At 41.4% G+C, this 23300-nt stretch overlaps 1 protein-coding gene across 12 annotated transcripts in view; it reads left to right on the top strand.

Moving 5' to 3' along the window:
- The window catches only part of RBMS3 (RNA binding motif single stranded interacting protein 3), a 1053558-nt gene that overhangs the window by 942426 nt on the left and 87832 nt on the right, over positions 1 to 23300 (top strand). For 11 of the 12 annotated variants that reach the window (XM_053260504.1, XM_053260501.1, XM_053260506.1 and 8 more), the window contains 2 exons: positions 891 to 987; positions 9332 to 9382. In XM_053260504.1, coding sequence (XP_053116479.1) covers positions 891 to 987; positions 9332 to 9382 — 148 coding nt within the window. The remainder of the gene's footprint in view (positions 1 to 890; positions 988 to 9331; positions 9383 to 23300) is intronic. The other variant, XM_053260503.1, reaches the window with a different exon arrangement.

The raw sequence follows: 23300 nt of genomic DNA, 5'->3' as shown, positions 1-23300 counted from the left end.
CTCTGTGGTTGCCAGAAGTCGACACCGACTCGATGGCACATTTTACCTTTACCATCATGAATAACCACCCTTTGAGGGAATGGGAGGGGGCATGTTGATTTAAATACATACAGTATATATGTATTATATGTGTACATTGTGTATTTTTAATGTTGAATTATTTTAATCTCTTTAATGAATAAATTTTCCTTTAAAATTTGTTTCTCTGGAGTGTGGACTTTGGATAAATAGTGAAAGGTTACACTTGCTCAAGCTCGCTCAAGAGTGCAAGGAATCGCACAACTGTTAGCAGCTATGCAGCTACATAAATGACCTTCTTGCATGTGCCACAGGGGCAGAGCTATAATTGGACGGATGGGTTCAAAGAATCCAAGCTGTCCAGAAAATTAGAGCCATCTGGCTCTCCCCACCCACAAGCTCTGGACATCTTCATTTCCCATAACCTTTAGTTGTCGGCTGGGTATTTTCTTTATTCTCTCCCTCACTTGGAATAATACACCCAGCCGACAGCGAAGCCAGCTGAGAAATGAGGTCCATAGGGCCATGCTGGCCCTTCTGGTGCTTGCCATGCCCCTGTGTGTTATGCCACACTCAGGGTGTGAGGCTGGCACACGCAAGGGTCTGCTGGGGAGAGGGGCAAACACGAACCCACTCTTCCCTAGCTATGTGCCTGGAGTGTCACTTTGTTGTACTAGCACAGCATTGGTCTGGTCTGGATGTCAGCCAGTGTTCTGGAAAGATGCGGACAACATTGATTTGCATGGACTACCATTTGTCTTTGGTTGATCATGACTATATTCATGGCTATGTTCATTTTGTAAGTGGCTTATGTTCCTTGCAACATGTCAGTCCACCAGCTTAAGAATCTTTGTTTTGTTTTCTGTTTACAGATTTTATTCCTCACCGTACAGTATTGCAACAAACCGCATGATTCCACAGACATCTATCACACCATTCATTGCTGCTTCCCCTGTCTCAACATATCAGGTATGTTGGAACTGCATGTGCCTCATAAATCACTAACTTGGTGTTTCTGATCTGCATATTAATGAAAGGTAAATGTAAATAAAGGAAAATATGGTGGATAGCTGTATATTTTAGTTGTGATATTATATGTAACTATTTTGCTAGCACTATAAAAAATATTTGTCCAGGTTCTCCAAGGTTTTCTGGATCTGATATTACTCTATAACAAGAGCTTTCATGTATCTGTCATATTTCAATCAGTTTTTGAAATTCATCTCTGTTCTGTCAACACCATCCAGAGTGATGGCACTTTGTTACATTTTGTTATGGGAAGAATTTTTCATGAGTGCTTTTTTGTTTCCATCATGTTTTAACCTTTTGCTCTGAGCTTGTGTTGTTCACCCAATGACGGGCACTTTCAAATTTCATGTTAAATACTCTGAAAATGGAAAACTTAATTACACTCATATTTCCATTGCAACTTCTATAAGTAGTATAGTTATTATACTACTTGATTACATCAGTTCATGATTGTAAACTACATGTTGTCCTACATGTGTGCTTTAAGATCTCTTTTGTAGCATATGTAGTCCAAGCCTGTTATTGTTATGCTGCCTAAGTTTAGCAAGTTTTTGGTGTTAAATCATTGCTGAGACAAATTCTCTATCTGCTTAAATCCAGCAATAGCCATATCTTTTGCAGGCTTTTTATTGCTGAAGTGGTACTAAAGGTATGGCTCATTCATATAAAACACAAGCAATATTGGATTTTACTCCAGTTACTTTTAGTTATTTCTTCTACATGACAGTTCACAATCCATGGCAGAATAAATTAATATTTCTGTTCTTAACTAACATGATTGAGGGTCATTTTAAAGTGAACACTTTGTTACATTACCCTCAAACAGTTTTAGCAGTCAGGCATCCAACATGTTTCCTGACTGTGTTAAATGTCTTTCCACTATAGTCTATGTGCCCTATTATAATTCTTCATAATTATTTATTATTTATTTATTAGATTTATCTACCGCCCTTCCAAAATGGCTCAGGGTGGTTCACAACATGATAAAAACAATTAAAACAAATTAACAATTAAAATCAAACTATTAAAACACAATAAAACCAATAAAACAGCTAAAAGCCCTGAAAATCAGGGCAACAGTTTAAAACAGTTTAAAACAATTAATCATTTAAAAGTCTGGAAGGCCAAGCCAAATAAGTACATTTTAAGGGCTCTCTTGAAGGACAGCAGTGATCTCAAATTATGAATTTCTGCCGGGAGTGCATTCCATAGCCCAGAAGCAGCTACAGAGAAGGCCCGCCTCTGCGTCACCACCAGACAAACTGGTGGTAACTGGAGACGGACCTCCTCAGATGACCTTAACATGCGGTGGGGATCATGTAAAAGTAATTAATTGATAATTGTAAATCATAGAACATGCAGGGGCGTAACAAGGTTGGAGGGGGCCCAGAGACAAGATTTTAAAATGGGCCCCCCCACCTGCCATCACCGCCTACCACAAAGCGGGGACTGGGCGGACAGGCTTCACAAAGCGGGGACTGGGTGGACAGGCTTCACAAAGCGGGGACTGGGCGGACAGGCTTCACAAAGCGGGGACTGGGCGGGCGGCACAAAGCGGGGACTGGGCGGGCGGACGGCACAAAGCGGGGACCAGGAGGGCGGGCAAAGCACGGGCCAGGAGGAGGAAAGCCGGCCCGGCCAGGAACCGCGGCCGTGGAGAGGCAGCCATGCGGACGGGCGCGCGGGGAGAAGCGAGGACTCGGGGACCATGCGGGCGGGGGAGGAAAGCAAGGACCATGTGGGTGGCCAGGGAGGGGAAAGGAGAACGGGGAACCATGCGGGCAGGGAGGGGGAAGGAGAGTGGGGGACCTCCACTTCCAGCGGCTTCCTCCTCTTCCTTCCACGGCAGCACGTGCTAGGCAGCAGCAGCAGCAGCAGCTGAGCATGCGCGTTTCTCTGCACCAGAGCAGCCAATGGGTGGGGAAAGAGGAGGAGCCCCGTCGGCCACAGAAGTAGGCAAAAGGGTGGAGGGTGGGCGGAGGCAGCAGCAGGCAGGAAATACGGCGCTCCGGAACAAAGGTGGAATTTTTTAAAAACATTTTATTTAAATACACTTAATCGAGGAAGCTGGGGCCAGCGCTGGGTGGGGGAGGCACGTGACATGTCTCTCGGGTGCCCCCTAAGCTGTGGGGCCCCCAGACAACTGTCTCCCCTTTCCCGATCATCGTTACGCGCCTGAGAACATGTTATTTACCATATTTTTTGATGTGATAGGCCTATATCACTTTATTTTATGCTTTTATACCCTTCTTTACAAAGATAATTTCCCTAATCTTATTTACAAAATAAAAATACTTATCAGAAATATTTAAAAATTTTAATGATCAAAATATTTAAAATATTTAATGATAATAATATCTAAATTACTGTTAAGAGCCACAATAGATGAAATCAGTCATAAAATAACTAATGGAATGAAACAGTTTTCAACATCCACCTTAAAGCAGGAAAAGAAGGATTTTTGTGCTTTTTCCTAGTGAGAAAGTTGTGGTGCTACCACCAAAGAGGCTCTGACCTGGTCACCACCAACTGAATCTGAGTTGATAACATACAAGCATGGAGAGCTGGTGAAGCCAGTCTTAGGGCTTGGATAGATTGGATCTTGAGATAACCTGTCCCAAATGTTTGGGGCCTTAAAGGTTGGCACAAGCAATTTAAATTGAGCCTGGAAATGAATTATTAACCAATAAACTGATGTGAGACTGGTATAAATATGTGCAGACTATAGAGCTCCTATCTAGCATCATGGTCTTGCATTTTGAACCAATTGCAACTAGCTGTCTATAGTGACATATAGAACATGAAGCTGAGATTTCAGGAATCTGAGATTTGAAGCAAATTTCAGGGTTCCTTCCAAGAGGAAACATCTGAAACTTTTCAGAAGCCAAAAGTGATGTGACATGTCTCAGAGTACTACCTTCCTTTAAAGGCAACTCCACATAAAGAAATCCAGCCTGGGAATACATAGGATAACAAAGTCAGGTACAAATTTTCCAGGTTGGATTACAGTTGGCGAATCAGCCAAAGCTAAAAGGTGCTTCTGGCTACGAATATCCAAGGATACCACTGGATCCAGGAGAATCCCCCAAACAGCATATTTGGTTTTTCAGGATTCGTACAACCCAAACCAAAACAAGGTGCACGCCTCCACCCATATCAGCAGAACTCCCCACTAACAGCACCTCCATTCTGTTTGGATTAAGTTCCAGTTTTTTCATCTTCATCCAGGTCAGAGCTGTATTCAGACACTGGTTCACTTTTATCTGATTGTGTTTGTGCAAAAATAGTTTGTTAGAGGTTCCAATTCCTGAGTAGTACATAACTTGGATGGTCTTTTATGTGACTCCTGCCACCAGCAGGTACATTTAACAAAACCCATTCTTTTTCTGTCCATAGGAAAATAGAAGCCAGATGTTGCATAATAGTCCAATTTGCTGACTTACAGTGACGTAGGGAGGCCAGCGGTGACCCCGGTTCAGCCTTCCGCCAGCGGCCTCCCAGCCATGCCCCCTGTGTCTGACGTCAGATGCAGGGTGCATTGTTTTGCTCACAAACAGGGCTGTGTGGTTCCATTTTTGAGAAGCTTAGCCAGCACCAGCTTCCCAGCCTGGCCAGGAACCTGTTGCCCTGACTTTTCAAGCAGGGTGAGCCGTTCCCGGCTCTGCTGCGAACGCAGTGCTGGTCAGAATTTCCTTGCAAACAGAATGTGCGGCCCCATTTGTAAGTGAAACCACACACCCTGTGTCTGATGTCAGATGCAGGGAGCGTGGCTGGGGTACGAGCATGGTGGCCTGGGTTCTTTGAACCCATTTGCACAATGGTGGCTCTGCCCCTGCTGACTTCTTTGCCAGTCACCATCACCTTACTACTGTCTCCTAAGACTACAAAGGGACAGTTAATGCAATCAATTAATCATATAAATTATACCAGTTAATGCAATCAGTTAACCATTTACTTGGGTTAAACCAGTTAATGCAACTAACTAACCATCTATTTGGGCAGATGTTAGCACCTAAAAAAGACTGCAAACGCATTATGGAAAAAAGAAGTTAGTTGAAATATATTCATGATATTAAGAAGGTGTTGGAAAATACAGTTGGTTGGCTTCAGGTCAGTTCGCAAAGAGATGTTGCTTTGAGGGAAATTGTAGGAGTAGTAGAAATGCTGAAAATATGGAGATGACAGATGAGAACAGGAAGTAGATAGATGCTGATGTTTCCTCAGTGAATTCTGATATGTTAGTACAAGACAGGTTACTTAATACTTAAGAAATATTGGGTGATGATGCTTTCAAGCTAATAGGGAAGTAGCAAGTAATAATGAAGACCATATGAGAAAGAAAGATGAGAGATTATAGAAGTTCGCTTTAGAAACAAAGGTGTAAGCAGGCGACGGTGTTAAAGTTTTTACTAAACCAATTAAAGAATTTGATGATTATGGAGTTTGAAAATGACTAGGAAGAGACAAAGAGTGAAGAAATAGGATATTCAAAGGATGCTAGAGAGGTATTTTGAGTGTTACCTAAAGATGTTCCAGCAGCAATGACAGTGTATCATAGTAGTGGTGTTATTGGCCAACATTTTGCACATGGCAGCACCAGTGTTTTCAACCTGCTGAGACAGCTGTGCACATGAAAGCTAGCCCCAGTAGTGTTGCACAAGAGTGCAGTTGTGCAGCTACCCAAAACAGCACACAGGCACTTGTGCAGTGCTATTTCCATTAGAAACAATAGAAGTGGTGCTGCACAACTGTGCAACTCTTGTACAATACCATCAGGGCTGGCTTCCACGTGCACAGCAACTCCAGTGGGTTGGAAAGGCTGGCGTTGCCTTGCACAATATGTCAGCCATTATTTCTGTACTGCTTTTAAACAACAAGTTCTCAAAATAGTTTAAGAACATAAGAACTAAGAACAGCTCTGCTAGATCAGGCTCCAGGCCTATCTTGTCCAGAATCTTGTTTTCCCACAGGGGCCCACCACATCTCTAGGAAGCCCACAATGAGGAGATGAAGGCATACCCCCTCTCCTCAATTGCTACCCTACAACTGGTATATGGAGCTCTGATCCCAGAGGTAGCCTATAGCCATCAAAACTAGTAGCCATTGATAGATCTGTCATCCATGAATTTGCCTTAGTCCCAATTAAAACCTTCTAAGCTGGTAGCCATCACCACATCCCATGGCAACTAATTCCATAGATGAATTATGCACTGTGAGAAAAAGTACTTCCTTATGTCAGTCCTAAATTTGTTTGTTTGTACAGTGTCAACATTTAACTCTCTGTTCTGAATAATCCAGTCTGCTCTGAATAAGCTCTGAATTATCAAGTTTACTCTGAACAAGTACTTCCTTATGTCAGTCCTAAATTTGTTTGTACAGTATCTACATTTAACTCTCTACTCTGAATAATCCAGTCTGCTCTGAATAAACTCTGAATTATCCAGTTTACTCTGAACAAGATTTTTTCAAATGAGCTAAATTTCCTGGCAATCAGTTTCAAGGGATAACCCCTGGTTCTAGTGTGAGAGGGGGAGAAGAACCTTTCTTTAACCACTATCTCCACACTATGCATACTTTAAAAAACTGTATTATGTCTCACCTTAGTTGTTTTTCTTCTAAACTTAAAAGCCCCAAGAGTTGTAACCTTACTTCATAAGGTTACAACCGCTCTAGAGTCCTGATCATCTTGGTTTACATAGCAAAAGGTATGAGAAAATGGTTTCTGGTCCCAAAAGGGCTCACAAGCTAAAATACCACAAAGAAGACAACAACAAATATGTATATACTGCTTTTCAACAAAAGTTCCCAAAGCGATTTACAAACAAAATGGTTCCCTACAGCCAAAGGGCTCACAATCTAAAAAAGAAACACCAGCAATAGTCAATGGAGAGATGTTATGCTGGGCTGAATAGTGACAGTTGCTCTCCCCCTGCTAAATGTAAAGAAAGCCACCACCTTAAAAGGTGCCTCTCTGCCCATTTCATAGGGGTTTGCGGCACATAATATTCTTATGTGGAATTATAAGATTCAGAGTGAAATAGATGGAGACGGGGAGAGGTATTGATTCTGATGCTCCAGGAAGCTGAATAAGGTTTGTATTCTGAAATAAGAATCAAGAAAGAAGAATTTAGCAGGTAAAGCAAAGAGGAGACATGGGAGAAGACATTTGAATATAATAGAGAAGAAAAGGTGAAACTCATATTAAATATACTTCAAACGTTCTCAAGAAAAGAGTCATTTGAATACAGAAGAAAGTGCTTAAACACTTTGAGGTGTGCTTTTGGACAGATAAAAATCTAAGGAAAGGAAAAGATGTGTTGCTTGCCATTCTGAAGATTTTGTCAGAGAAAGCCCAAGATAGAAGAAAAACCTGAAAGGAAGATTTCTGCTTAAACAAAGGGTCCACCTTTCATCCCAAGATGGCAGTATTTGCCAGCAACATTTATATTCACTTGAAAGTGTTTGCTGATTGTTTGGAAACTCTCACATTTATTAATGCCTAAAAATTATCATCACTTTATCTCAGTATCGGATACTGAGAATTCATACCAACAGGTGCCAAGTGCTAGCTAACCTCTGGCCCTCTGCATTTGCAAAAAGAAGAGGAAAATATGACAACTAAAATGCTTGCAAGAAGCATTCCTTTGGACTCTTGTGGTAAAGCAATTTATAATTTAATTGTGATGAACTATTATATCTTCATCTCATATATGTGTGTGTGTATAAATATATAATTATTGTTTTCAATCACTCTATTTCATTTGATTTGTAATTGATTCTATTATCATTTATATATTGCAAAGTTATATGAAATGTGAAATGTTTATCAGGAACAAATGTGATTGTCAGAGCAATTGTCACAATGAACTTTAATACTGGAATATGACATGAAAAACATTATACTTACGACACTGATAATGAATGAATGCAATACCACCAACTTATTTAATTCTGCTTTTAATAGGCATGAATGACTTAAATGAGAGTTGTTGTGGTATGCCATAATGTCTATCATCTCTCCTATAAGTCACAGGATATGATTGTCTCAGGCTCCATGAGACCCTATGGAGCCCTTTTAGAGGTTCCTCTTTTTGTAGGATCTTTGTTTAGAGAACAAAAAGGATAGAATAAAAAGCTGGTGTGTGCATGGAGCATGGATCTGGATTTATATCCTGTTGCCATATATTCGTATTAAATTTGATATTAAAGACTTGTGTGACCTTCTGACTTGGCATCCTGAATCTAACCGAAAACTGGAAGTTTCTAGTTTTGCTTGCTGAAAGGTAGGCTTACAGTATGCTTGAAGCTACATCAAGTAAACCAAACCTTGCTGCCTGCTGAAGAGAGATTATTGTAGCTATTCTTACAAAAACTATTATCTCATCTAAGGGTTGTGAAACTACTGGTGAAGAAACTGGTATAGTTTCTGGGAAACCACGGAATGTTCTGTCAATAGGATTAATTAGTACTGTTGGGACAAATGCTTTCCAACTTTTGAACGTTTAAAGATGATCCATTATTTCCTGTGAGCTCATGTATTAATTTTAATATGGAACCTAAAATTGGACTCGTGTACTTCAAACTAGCTGGTGCCAGAAACATAGAAAATGATTGTCTTCCTCACAAACTATCATTTTGATTAAATCAGACTGAGCTCTTTTTAAACTAATAATAGTGTGTGTGTATATCCTTTGTAAGGAAGGAACCTTATGGTTGTAGTCAGGCAGCTTGAGAACTCTGAACTGTGAGAACACTGGCATCCATGTGAATTTGAACTTGCCTATAGCTTGATGGTTAACTGAGTTATCCAGGCATATGTATTTGCTGTCCCTCTATTAGTCACGTCATTGCTTGTTAGTACTAGGTTGGGCAGAGCTTTCTTTGTGTATAGCATTTCTCTGTATGGACTGCCACTCACATTAACCACACACCTGCCCATCCCTGACAGGTGGACTGGTGGTCATCAGCATGATGATCAGCATTGCTGCCATGTGGCTTGCAGGCTACATCCAAGCCACAGCAACAATCTTATCCAGAGATGCCCTTAGAATCACAAGTGAGGACTTAGAATTGAGATTGAAAATGCAGTCTCTGAAGGAAATTGGGTAAATATCACTATCAAATTATTTAGGTTTCCTAAAATGTAAATGAAGGAAGCAGGCCATCTTTCAAACTGTAGTGCCAAGTTCTCAGTCTCCTCTATGTTTTATTCAAAGCAAGGTTGTTGCTGTTGCCTTTTTTTTTTTTACACCATTATGCTAATATAGTGCTTTCTGATACACAGGTTCAGAGTACTTCATGGATGCCTCATCCGTCATATGTTATGCAACCAACAGTAAGTGAGCATTTGTTCACATCAACGCACACGTTTCTCAGTTTATTGGGAGTTAGTGGGATTGTCTATTTTCTAAGAACAGCCAGTCCTTATTTTTACATGGGCATCCGTGTTCGTTGAGAGCTTACTGAAATGAAGTCATCTATGAAGCACAGTCAGGCATAGACATGCAGTAAAGCTGTAGCCAGCATAAGTCAATATTCAGGGATTCTTGAGAAGAAGTTACTGCACTGCTGGTTGCACAATTTAGCACTAAACTGAAAGACTGGGCAGAGCAGTGCTCAGAAAAATGAGATACAAGTTGTGCTGGGTGGTTTTGTGCCATGATTCCTGGGAGGTCCCTTGTTTGGAGTGCTCCACCCATGTGGATCCTAAATCTCTTGGTCTGCTTTTTGTGCTAGTAGAAGTGCCCTCATGTGGCTTTTCAGATGTCAGGGGTGGTGAAGGTATCTTCCTTCTGGATATGCCCTTCAGGAATTTCCCCTGAAGTCACTATAATTTGTACTCCGATAGTATGCAAGTATGCTGTTGGGGCGGGTTTTGTGTTCTTTTCCCCCTTCTTTAATGACGGTAAGGAGATTACAAAGTAAAGTACACTTTGTGTAGTCTATGAATCATTACATTAGGGAGAGCAAGAAAATTACACTCCTGTGTATTGTTAGTTGCCAGGATGAGCACATCTGCTGCTACTCCCATTAAATTTTATTTCTTTATAAAATCAAAAGGGCCTTTTAGTTGACGTACAAACTGTAGAGGGAGGAACCTTACGGAGGTGCTGAAATATTCAAAGGCTTACAACAAGATGTGAATTGCAGCTGTCTTTTAGATTCTCTGCTGATTTGGATCTGCTATGATTTGGTTGGATGACTCCTATTTGTGATAAGTGCTCTGTAAAGGTTTTTTAAAAATATTATCGGATAAGGTGAAAGAATTCAGAACTGCAGCATTATCATAGGACTGTTGAAAAGGAAATAAGTATATACATTCTATTTATATTACAAGATAATGGGGAATGTTGATGGCAATGTGGCATTGGGGTTGTTGAGAATTTCTTTCCACAGTGTGCAGCATCCTTCATCTTGGCCAATTCTTATGCATCCTCAGAACTCACTTTTGTCCATTCATATTGGCCCATTAGAGCTGGAAGCAAAATTTCTCCAAAGTGAAATTTGAAAGATAATTGCAGTTACCTCCCAAGGAGAAACTGAAATTTGAAAAGAAATATTGAAATATCTTCTCATATGACATTGGAATCAGTTTCCCATTTCTCCACACCCCTGACTAAAATATATTTCCTTGGCTTTGTCTCTGGCATGCTTATAGGACCTAACACAACACTTGTGATAACACAATGGCAATCAGGTGGCAGATGAAACCATTTGTGCATCTTGATCTAGAGGGCCTGACATTTTCTCCGTTTTAGGTTTCTACAGCTTCTCAGAAGTGGCTCAGTCTGAGTGTATTATGTATGCAAAGTCACACACTTAATCCAACAGATAAATTTTGACTGCTTTATTTGGAAAGACGGGTGACTAATAGGAATGTGCAAAGTGAGCGGGGTTTTTTTGAAGCATCAGCTCTTTCCTCAACATAACTATTTGGCATTGTCAGAACCATTTTATTTTTTAAGATGCCCATCTGCTAACTTACTATATTTTGGTGGCGAGTTTTGCTGTGCATGAAATTGAAGGAGCAGCTTTTAGTGCTAGAGGTAGATCTGTGTAGAATAGACATAATTTCCTCACCTACATGCAGTAATAGTCTAATCCTGCTTTGTACTACCCTACCAGTGTTGCTCCCTCAGTAAGGTTTCTGAGGCCTTTCCCCCCTTCCCAATGTCTGCAGTGCTTTCATCATGTTACAGAGAACTCTTTTGAAATTACCAGTGTAGATTCCTGCCTCTCAAGTCACTAAGGAAATGCAAAAAACATTTCTTTCCTTAAGAGGAGAGGACATCAACCCTTTAAACCACATCTATTCCCACCTACGTTGATGACTCCCCAGCCAGTTTACAGGTAGAAATAAAATACATCCCCTGGCAATTGTTATGTTCTAGAATTATGTCTTGGGTGGGTGGGTGGGATTTCTGATGCTAGGAAATTTCTTCTGAGTAAAAATGCACAGAATTTTATGAGGAAACGTCAAATATTTCTTGATGTTCCTTGATTCTTGCCTCAGAACCTTTGACTAGAACCTACACACACATTGGCAATGTTTGAGTCTGCTTGATTATAAAAATAATGTACTCTGCATAATGCCACACTAGTTAATAATCGAATACTGCAAATTTCGGTTCCTGCAGTGTGTAAGAATATCATTTATACTCTGAAAATAAAAAGAAATAAAAGAAATATTTAATAAAATAAACATTTAATAATAATATTATAAAATTCAAAACATATATAAAATAAAATAAATCACATTTTTTGAAATAAAAACAATGCTTTCTATGTTATTTCAAATGTGAATAGTTCATGATTAATTTTCATTCTAAATACTTTGGATAGGATATTACTATGCAATATGTACAGTTGAGCTCATTACATTTGCTAGTACATTGTATAAGCAATAAGACAGAGTCAGAATGAGAAAAATCACAGACATTGCTACCCCCACCCCCCGGAAGGATGCATAAAGACAAAACAGCTTTTTTCAGGATTTGTGATCTTACACAATAGTTTGTGTGGTTTGTCTTTCTTTTTTTTAATTGTGAGTGTGTCTGAAAAGTTGTGTGACTGAAGAATTTGTTTTGTCTCTAACACTACCTGTATTTCATCATCATCATCATCATTTATTCAATTTCTATATCACCCTTCCAAAAATGGCTCAGGGTAGTTTACACAGAGAAATAACAAACAAATAAGATGGAACCCTGTCCCCAAAGGGCTCACAATCTAAAAAGAAATCTAAGATAGACACCAGCAACAGTCACTGGAGGTGCTGAACTGGGGGTGAATAGGGCCAGTTACTGTCCCCTTGCTAAATAAAAGAGAATCACCATGTTAAAAGGTGCCTCTTTGCCAAGTTAGCAGAGCTTCTTCATATCAAGAACCAGATTGCAGCTAACACATGCAGCTCAGAGCTTTAAACCCTCTTGTCTGTCCGAAGTCAACTCTCATACCTCTAATCCAATGCATTGTACACATAAAAATATAGTACTAAAAATAATAGTACTATCAGTGCTTTCATAGTTAAACTCAGAGGCATTGTTAGGGGGATCCAGGGGCATGGGGGCTCCTCCAATATTCTGGGTGTGCCCCAGATCTCCCCTGCCTTACTTCTTGTCTTGCCTCCTCCTCTGCTGCCACAAGGACAGTGGCAGAGGAACTAAAAGGTGTGCCACTGGGTATGTGAAATTTGAGCATGGAAGTGGCCACCACTTCCTGGCTGGCTTTTTCTATGCTGGGCAGCAGTATATTGTTTAGTTTTGCTGCCACCATTGAGGCATTGGTGGTGGCAGCAGTGGCAGCAGCGATGAAGGTCGCCCACCATGGCAGCACAGGAATATGGGCCCCAGAGGAACTTTAAAAATTAGGTTTTAAAAATGTTGTGGTGCCTATGTTCACCAGTGCTTTTTAACATCTATATGAAACCGCTGGGTGAGATCATCAGGAGATTTGGTGCAGGGTGTTATCAGTATGCTGATGACGTCCAAATCTATTTCTCCTCCTCCTTCTCCTCCTCCTCCTCCTCCTCATCATCATCATCATCATCAGGAAATAGCATTCATTCCCTAAATGCCTACCTATGGGCAGTAAAGGGTTGGATGAGGAATAATAAATTGAAGCTGAATCCAAGCAAGACAGAGATGCTCATTGTGGGGGATCAGAATTTGAGGGATGGGTTAGATCTTCCTGTGCTGGATGGGGTTACACTCCCCAAGAAGGAACAGGTGCTCAGCTTGGGAATGCTCTTGGATCCTGGCCTCACCCTGGTATCTCAGGTGGAGGCTATGGCCAGGAGCGCTTTCCATCAACTTCGGCTGATTCAACAGCTGCGTCCATTCCCTGAAAAGAACGATCTCAAAACAATGGTGCATCAGCTGGTAACTCCAGGCTTGACTATTGCAATGCACTCTACGTGGGGCTGCCTTTGTACGAAGTTTGGAAACTTCAGTTAGTTCGAAATGCGGCAGCCAGGCTGATCCCTGGGGTAACCGTAGAGACCATATTATGCCTGTTTTAAAACAGTTGCACTGACCATTGATATGCTTCCGGGCAAAATACAAAGTGCCGGTTATTACCTTTAAAGCCCTTGACAACTTGGGCTATCTTAGAGAGCACCTTCTTCTATATGATCTCCATAGCATGTTGAGGTCATCTGGAGAGGCCCATCTCCAGTTACCACCAGTACATCTGGTGGTGACTCATTGCTGGGCCTTCTCTGTAGCTGCTCCTGGCCTATGGAATGCACTCCCAGAAGATATCCATAATTTAGGCTTGCTGTTGGCCTTTAAGAGAGCCCTAAAAACTTACTTGTTTGGCCTGGCCTTCCAAGGTTTTTAAATGTTTTAAAGTATTTTTAATTGGTTTTAAATGGTTCTGAACTGTTTTAAAATTGTTTTTATATTGTTTTAAGTGGCGTGTTTTAAATAGTGTTTATTTTTATGTTTTTAAAACTTGTTGTGCATCACCCAGAGTCTTTGGATGAGGTGGTCTAGAAATGTAATAAATAAATAACTTAATTAAATTAAATTAAATTAAATTAATAAAACGGTGCTGCAGTGATCTGGCCTCAGGGCCCGGGTCCTTTGGGAGCATAGCAACATCCCCTGGTTAAATTAAAATAACATTTAATTAATTAAAATGCCATTTTAAAATATTCTTTCAGTGGACAGATACATATAAAATTTTGCTTAAAGTAGCAATATAATGCCCACTGCAGGGACTTAAATGAGCTGGCCCTGAGGCCAGATCACTGCAGCACCATTTTATTAATTTAATTTAATTTAATTTAATTTAATTTAATTTAATTAAGTTATTTATGTATGAGCCCCTGGTGGCGCAGTGGTAAAATTGCTGCCCTGTAACCAGAAGGTTACAAGTTCAATCCTGACCAGGGGCTCAAGGTTGACTCAGCCTTCCATCCTTCCGAGGTCGGTAAAATGAGTACCCAGAATGTTGGGGGCAATATGCTAAATCATTGTAAACCGCTTAGAGAGCTTCGGCTATAAAGCGGTATATAAATGTAAGTGCTATTGCTATTTCTATTGCTAAATGTCACAATTATGCACAGGGCAGCTTCATGCAACTAGCAGCCAGTCTGGAAGTTTGGAAAATATCAGGGATATGCAACAGAACACCCTCTTGACAGGCATGACATCTGAAGTCACCCAAGTCCAGGCATCCCCAAACTGCGGCCCTCCAGATGTTGCTGAACTACAACTCCCAGCATCCCTAGACACAATTTTTTGTGGCTGGGTATGCTGGAAGTTGTAGTTCAGCAACATCTGGAGGGCCGCAGTTTGGGGATGCCTGCCCAAGTCCATTCGTGCAATTCTCTACCTGACATTTTCTGCCTGATTTCCAGATCTTGGGGACAGAAGTCAAGAGAATGTCAGGTGAAGAGTCTTAGGAACTGGATTTGGGCAACTTCAGATGTCATGCCCACCAGGAGTACATAGTCTTTCATCCCAGTATATTCCCAACATTTTCCCAACTTCCAGATTGGCTGGCAGTTAGGGATATGCCCAAACCGGTTTGATGCCTCCTTAGGGAAGTGCCGAATCAGCTCAGATGCCTGCATCCTGGTTCAGCAGGATGGGAATCGGTTCCTTTGTAAACCAGGTAAGCAGGTCCTTACCTGTTCTGCTGCGGTATGGTGCTCACTTTCCAAAAGCAAATCGGTCATGTGCCATGAGATGCAGCCATGTGCATGCCAACGGCATGTGCAGGCTGCTGGGAGGAGCACTGCAGCTGCATGCAGCATTTTGAAAAACAAGCTCTATGTCTAGAAAAGTGGTGGAGCAGCAGAGAAGCAGATAAGGACCTGCTTACCTGGTTTTTAAAGGAACTGAGCCCTGCCCCGCCTCACCCATGGCTGGTTCGGGCACATCTCAACTGGCGGTTATGTGAAGCCACCCTTAGAATCAGAGCTAAACAAGGCATGATATAAACGTTTTGTGATTGGAACTCACATCGCTTTCTAAATTTACTTAGTAGTACTAGTAGTTTATATAACTTTTTATTCTGTGAAATTTTAACTGTTTTTACTCTGTTTGATATTTGTTGTGTTTTAAATTCTGTACACTGCCTAGAGATGCACATATCAGGCAGCATAAAAATATTCTTGAGCACCTGCATGCTTGCATGCAGAAGGTTCCAAGTTCCCTCCCTGGCATCTCCAAGATAGGGCTGAGCGAGGCTCCTGCCTGTAACTTTGGAGAGGCCACTGCCAGTCTGTGTAGACAGTACTGAGCTAGATGGATCAAGCTTACTGTGTTCCTATGGTTGACTGAAGGAAGAAAAGAGAGGGAGGGAGGGCCTGATCGGGGTCAGGCTACAGCTCAGGAGGAAGAAACATCCAACTCTTTCTTTGTGTACTGCAACTCAGATCTAACCCTTTATTCAAAACTGCTTTGAACTATCAGGAGGAAACATAACTTTTAAGTTTATCCTGCCTCAGCAAATAGCAGCTTTAGGAGTGTGGTTTAAACTGGGAAATCAACATAGAGGAAAAGGTTAAATCTTCCCACACCACAACCATGATCCAAATCACGTGCCCACAGCTGCATTTTGAAAAAGAAAAGGGTGCTAGGAATCACAAAGTTCCAATTTAAAGTCTAGTTTGGCCCTCAGTGTTTCCTTGAGGGCATTTGTAATGAAATCCTGTCACTTACAGGTGCTGGACCTTCCCTTTATAGGTAAGATATTCATTTTGAATATGCCACATTGTTCTTCGGAGGCACTCCTCCTGTTGGGATGGTTTTTCCTTTCATCTTCATTTCAGGAAGTCAGTGATGTGTGAGACCCATCTTATTTGTAACCTTTTAACTATCTGCGTTCCTAACCTCACAATTTGTCCCTTGCAAGAACCAGTGGCATCCCAACACATAAAGCTAGAACCAGGCTGATTAACATCTTCGTTAACCCAAGGGTGATGCTGGAGGCACACTGTAGACTAATTTCCCACAGGAGAATACCCTTAGTTGTTTAAATATAAAAATGTAAAATATTCTGGCTTTTCGGCTTTGTGTTTGTATTAGATGTTTCAATTCTCCATCAGCTATACAGGGAAACCTCATTATTCACGGATTCACCATTTGCATTTTCAGGTATCCGTGATAATCTAATTGACAACCGATTTCATTTTCCGCAGATTCTAAAGGGTTAAAACCCACATATTCATGTTTCCAGGAAGGCTGGAAGTGACCATGGAGGTTACTTCTAGCCACCATTTTATAAGTGGATTTAAGCAGGAGCCATTTGGTGCTTCATTTCTTTTAAAAGGGCTTTCCCTCCATTATTTTTCATGGTCATTTCACAGCTTGGGGCACATTGCTCAGTACAATGGAGACCTACAGAACATGGTACAGTAGTTTTCTTCTCCATTTTTTCACAATTTTTGCCCCTTTTCACATTTTGGGAGGACATTTTGCAGTTTGGGGGGCATTGCTGGGCACAATGAGACCCCATGGATCACGATGCAGTAGTGTTTTCACCATTTCCTTCCATCCCCCCCCCACTTTTTGTCGTCCAGGAACCTAACTAACACCCTGATTTCCGTAGGCACAATACCTCGTTACTTGTGGTAGTAGGTGAGGAATGGAACCCCCCCTGAGTAATGAGGTTTGCCTGTATTGAACAGACCTGCGTGAAGCAGCTTTAAAAAAATTCTTATTTATTTGTTTGTTCGTTCATTTAACATTTATATTCTGCTCTTCCTCCATGGAACCCAGAGCAGTGTACATAGTTAAGTTTCTCTTCACAACAACCCTATGAAGTAGGTTAGGCTGAGAGAGAAGTGACTGGTCCAGAGTCACCCAGCAAGTATCATGGCTGAATGGGGATTTGAACTCGGGTCTCCCCGGTCGTAGTCCAGCACTCTAACCACTACTCCATGCTGGCTTCACTTCTGGGACCACTCTGGAACTTCTGAAGGGTCTCCTGTAAAATTTGAACCCCTTCAGCTCTGCTTTGAGGGATCCTGCTTTCTTTCAAGCCAAACCCTTCAGGTCCTCCCCGCAAGCTTCTCTCTCTCTCTCTCTCTCTCTCTCTCTCTCTCTCTCTCTCTCTCTTTCTCTCTTTCTCTCTCACACACACACCTATTGCGAGGAACAGCTCTTTCTTTCCACCATGATGGAGGAAGCAGCCACTTTCCACAGCTTCACTTTTTAAAGGATTTAGTTTTCCTTTCTCATGGAGTACAGGGTATGGTGTGGGTACTCCTACGTTTTATAGGGTGGGTTCAGACATTCAGGATAACTGCCGTTAATTGGGGAAGAGGTTGGAACTCCGTTACGTACGAACGCATGAAACTGCAGTTAAGTGTAAAAAGCTACCTCTGGTTTGCCTCACCAAACTCCAGTTGTAACCTTTGGTTACACCTAAGATTCGCTGCCGGTCTGACTTTTGCAGAGCATAGAAGGCTGATGCTGGGAGTTGGGCATTTGAGTCGAGGGACAAGGAGGAACTTCCTGACCTGGCCGGACAATGACACACACAGACACTCCACTCAATCTGGTCTGGCTTGTACATTTGCGGCAGGGGGTGATGGGGCTTGTTGTCCAGCAACTTCTGGGGACCCACATCTGAGAAGCCCTGCCATAAGTTAATGACTCAAGAACTACTTTCTGCCCTAGAAGCCACTTCCAATCAGCTTAAGTTCCATTGTTGGGAGAGTGGATAATTCCTCCCACCCCATTTTTGCTGTACTGCTCTTACACATGTAATCTCTATTCTGCTCCCCCTTAGTTGTCTTTTAGTTTGAAAAATAGAAATGGATCTTTAGCCTTTCCTCATGGGGAAGGTGATGCAGCTGCTGGATCTCTTGAGATACTGTGTCAAACTAGATTCCCAAAACTAGATTCTGGGAAGAGCATCTGCCTGCTTGCATGCAGGAAGGGTTCCAAGTTCCCTCCCTGGAATCTCCAAGATGGGGCTGAGAGAGATTCCTGCCTGCAACCTTGGAGAAGCCACTGCCACTCTGTGTAGAGAATACTGAGCTAGGTGGACCAATGGTCTGACTCTGTGTATGGCAGCTTCCTATGTACCTATGTTCAGTATGGTCCAAGGAAGCTGCTTTCTTTTTATTATACATAAATGTGAAGTGAAAGGAAGTAAAAATCTGATTTTATAAATATAATAGAATTGTAAAATACATTTCTTTCCTTTCATGAATCTGGAGTGTGTGTGCGTGCGTGTGTTCGCGTGCCGCACACGTTTTATTATCTATAGTGACACATAATGCACATGTGCACACACTGCCTTGAGACTGCTGCCCAGAACAAAACTCATTCCGCTCACAGTTTTAAAAAAATTAGAGAGTGGTGCTGATTTATAGTTTGAGGTGGTGCTGGTGCCAGAACCCTTGGCACCGGCCCTGCCTCTGCTGCCAGTTATTAGTCCCCCGATCCACTGCTTTGCAGCAAATTAATTAGGATGACATAGCTAGGAGCAGAGTGAAGAAAGGGTTAATCTGTCATCTGCCCGAGGAAGCAGACATGCCCCCTTTAAGGTCATGGCCAGTAATGACCTCTTTGCTGGTGTGGTGATGCTTTGCCCACAGCTGGGCAGTAGAGCTTGCTGGGACATCCTGGAACTGAAGTTTTGTGGGCCGCAGTTTGGTGAATGTCTGCGACACGATTGGGAGTTACAAACTGAAACCTTGGCCATGCTTAACTCCAGTTAGCTCATACATCTGAATGGGGCCATAGTATTTTCTGAGGCAGCAATGACCAGAGTCTCAGAAAAGACTACAGGAACACTCACACCATTCCCAGGATTCCATGGGAAAGGAACAAAAGTCCTTTAAAAAGCCAAGCCATGGAAGGCAGCTGCTTGTTCCTGTGCAGTGGGGAGCAAAGAGGAAGAGGAAAGAGGCGGCTTTCCTCCTGTCTCCTGCTGCTCCTGGTTAAGTAGTTTTAGGGATGCGGTAGGGCTGGAGTGATATATATAGAGGGCCAAAGGGTTTGGCCCAGTTTGCTTTGCTTCAACCTCACTTCAGCCCTACCCCACCCTCCACCAGATGGTTCTTCCCCTCAGGTCAAAGAGGGTGGAAGTGGACTGAGGCAGACCAAAACTGAATAGGGCCCCAAAGCTTCTCACAGCCCTATTAAACAATAGCCAAATGACCACATACATATTGTCATGCATTGGTTTCAACTTTCTTAAACAAATAATTTTGAGTTCTCTGTATGTGCTCACAAAAATCTCTCAGTACTATGTTTTCTTTAACTTAAATGTCTTATGGTTTCACCATAAATTAAATGAAAAGCCATTGTGTGTTTGATTAGAAATATGAAGAAACAAAGCCTGAATTATGTAGACTGCTGTGGTTGGTGTCCAAACTGAAATGTGATAGTTCACCCATATGAGAAAAACAAATAGAAAACATGCCATAGAAATCAAAGCATGAAGTATTTTCTCAACTGTTGCCTCAAAAAGCTGTGTATTTTTAAAGACTCTTTGAAAATGAGATTACTAAATACATAAGGGTAAAGGTTGCAATAACTTAACCAGAAGATAGTGCCAAAGCTCAGCAGAGCAATCTTCCAGTATTCTTTGAGGCAGAAAATCAAGGACTGCCAGTTTGATAACTCCAGTAATCAAGACAGTAATTGGCAATGCCTGTCTAGGACTTACATGTCAGATTGAGGTCACATCAACTTTCCTCATGCCCTAATTTGTGAGATCATCCACATACAGATCAAACCAGAATCTGTCAAGAATGTGAAATACAGAATCTATCTAAGGGTGAGTTCACATGATTGGTTAACTTAATTCTGATTCCCACTACCAATACAATCCATACAATTGGATTGTATGGATACCACCATACAATCATATATACTACGTGGACTAAAGTTAGTTTGACCCAAGCTATACACATAAGAGAGTCAGTAGTCATTTCTCTGATCACAGACACATTTTTTCCAGTAGCCATAATCTTGAAGATGGCTGCTGACTGCTATACACCCTGCTTTACACTTGCTTTTAAACAAGTGGTTGAATATCCGCATGCACAATTGTATGGACTTTGTGAGTGCAACCTGACATTCTGTTTTCCACGATAAATTGTACTTATCATATGATTACTTCTTTTAATGAAGTAATTATCATGGATCATTCATCCTTATTATCTGAGACTGTCTCCTCCCTTTGCTTGATGAATTGAGAGGACTGAATAATCCATAATAACGTTTCATGATCACACAAACAATCAGTCTCATGACAAATGAACTTTTGTCATATATGGAGAACAGGTATGTCAGGGCTGAGCTGTGGACAGCAGCCATTGGGTCATTCAAGGCTAGAAGCTGGGAACAGGATAACCAGGTAATAAGTCAGAGTTCAGGGATAAAAACTATTAGAGAAATGTCAGAAATGTGCCAGAGGTCAAGCTGGGAGAAGACTGTCAGGAATCAGGGAACAAACCAGTACCAAAGGTCAGGAACACATCAGAGGTCAAACTTTACAGACAGTCAGGAGCCAGGGAGACACCAGAGGTTAAGAGAAGTAAGGAACATCCAGAGGTTAAGTTGAACAGACGGGAATCAGGGAACAAACCAGCAGCTGAAGGTCACAAACATAGCAGAGGTCAAGCTGAGCAGATAGATCAAGGAGGTAAGCAATACCAGCAGCAAGGTGACTTTGAAACAGAAGCAAGGTCTTCTTCAGGCAGAAAGATGCTCTTATGCTCTTCCTGTCTTCAAGGAAGCCAATGACTGGCCTCAGAGGACAGGTCATCATGGTAGCTGGATGAGCACAGCAAGTCACCCTAGGGGCAGTGGTAAACAGAAACAGCCTTCAGGAATTCTGGCAAGGTATTTTTCTTTCATATTATCTAATCACTTGAACTTGACTAAACTTTAGGTCCAGTCACTATGCCACCCTTAAAAAGGTAAGGTGGACTTAATGTTCAGTGAAGCAGCAAGTCCTGTGTGCTTTTATGCAGTGCTTTGGTTACCTCAAACTCTAGCATGTTTCTAATGTTTTGTTGTCCCTCAATACATAAGTCATCCTGGAATTCTGTTCCAGGTTGAGATTAGCCATCTAGAAACATGAGAGAAACTGGCAAGCTAATTATATTCTTCCAAACATGGGACCCTCTGCCCAGCAGACTTTAGCTCCAGGAATCTGTATGCAACCTTCAAACCAAATTAATATTATTCACCGATATTTCCAGGAGGCTTTTAGTGCTCTAAAACATTCAGAAAACTTTGAGTTATGCAGTTTATACTGCCTTTAATAGTGCTATGGCATATTTCCAAAAGACTGATGTGAGGAGTTGGGCCCTGGAGTATGATCCACAACTCCTCTGTGCTTCACTGGTACAACCCAACTATAATATAGGTACCTTATTTACCTGGTCCTGAATCCAAGGCTAGATTTTTTTCGAAGTTCTTTGATATTTGAACTGGGGGTTTGGTTGTCTTAAATTCAGAGTCCTCTTCCATATGGGTAAATACAGATATAATCTGGATTTTTAAAGGGGGGCATCTCAAATTCAGAGTAATCTTCTATTTAGGTAAATACAGAAGCCAAGCCAAGCCCTTGCAGGGTTTATGGGATATTGCATAGCTAAGCAGAAATGTGACGACTGCCCCTACTCTTTTTGACTCACTGGAGGAGCCTTTGACAGTTCCTGGCCAGAAACAGGGTATCATAGGCCCGTGGTTCCTGGCTATGAGTTATTTCAACTGCTCCATTCACAGCTGTGTTGTTCACTGTTGCCCATGGATTTCTAGAGCTAAGGGCCATCGGTGAAACATGTATGTAGATTCAGTCAATTTAGGTCAAAATTAAGTTGATATTTTTAACTTCATGGTTTCATTGTGCACAGTCAGTATACAAATCTGGATGGTCCAGAAATATACTACTTTATAACATATTAAAATGGTGGGAGTGACATCACACTCAGTGAATTTGATTGTGCTATTTGTTGTATTCATTTTATTAAGAGCATTATATGGAACAGATTAAGGGGGAAAGATCTGCTCTACTCCTCTCCTCCCCAAATTCAGAACACATAATTCCTTTTTGTTTCTTTTTAATGAGAACATTAATAAGGTAATAGCTGTACCTTCCCAGACCAATTTAGACCTTTGATGGATAATCCCAACTGACTTTAAAGTATCTCTAGGCTGTCTGATCTTCATTACTATTAGATGTTCCTTAAAAGACACACACACACACACACACACACACACACACACACACACACACTAATTGACTTCTTCATAGACATGGAATGTATATTTTTAAAATCACCAATACATTTTAATGTGGTTGCATGGCTATTAATGGGCTATGGATTCACTAGAGAACAATTCCAATCGATTTTGTTTCTAGCTCAGAAATATATTAAAGTGCCTTCACAGTATAGAAAAGTAGTCATATGTTAAGATGAACTTGTACCATTGCTTTTGCATCTTGTAATGAGAAATAGGGAGTGGTGGCTGATTGAATGGTTCTGTGAACAACAAATTAACCAGGTGCTTTTTGCTTCAGCGTAGTCCCACAGTTCCAATTATTTTTAATATGGAATGGCTCATTTTTTTGGTGACAGAAACACTACCACTAGGAGAAAAGTGCCAAAGATTAGTATATCGTCCTTCAGCATCAGTCGCATTCATTTCAGAAATACTTCCTGCTTGAAGTAATATTACTCCCACGCTGGAAATTTTTTGAAAGGATGTGGATGTTCTCAATTCTCTCTTTCTCTCCCTTGTTTTTCCCCCCTTTTGGACTTGAATGTG

The sequence above is a fragment of the Hemicordylus capensis genome, chromosome 6 (assembly GCF_027244095.1).
Source record: "Hemicordylus capensis ecotype Gifberg chromosome 6, rHemCap1.1.pri, whole genome shotgun sequence".
Classification (NCBI taxonomy): Eukaryota; Metazoa; Chordata; class Lepidosauria; order Squamata; family Cordylidae; genus Hemicordylus; species Hemicordylus capensis.
The sequence above is the reverse complement of the archived record's forward strand: the minus strand, read 5'-3'. Positions and strand labels throughout refer to the sequence as shown.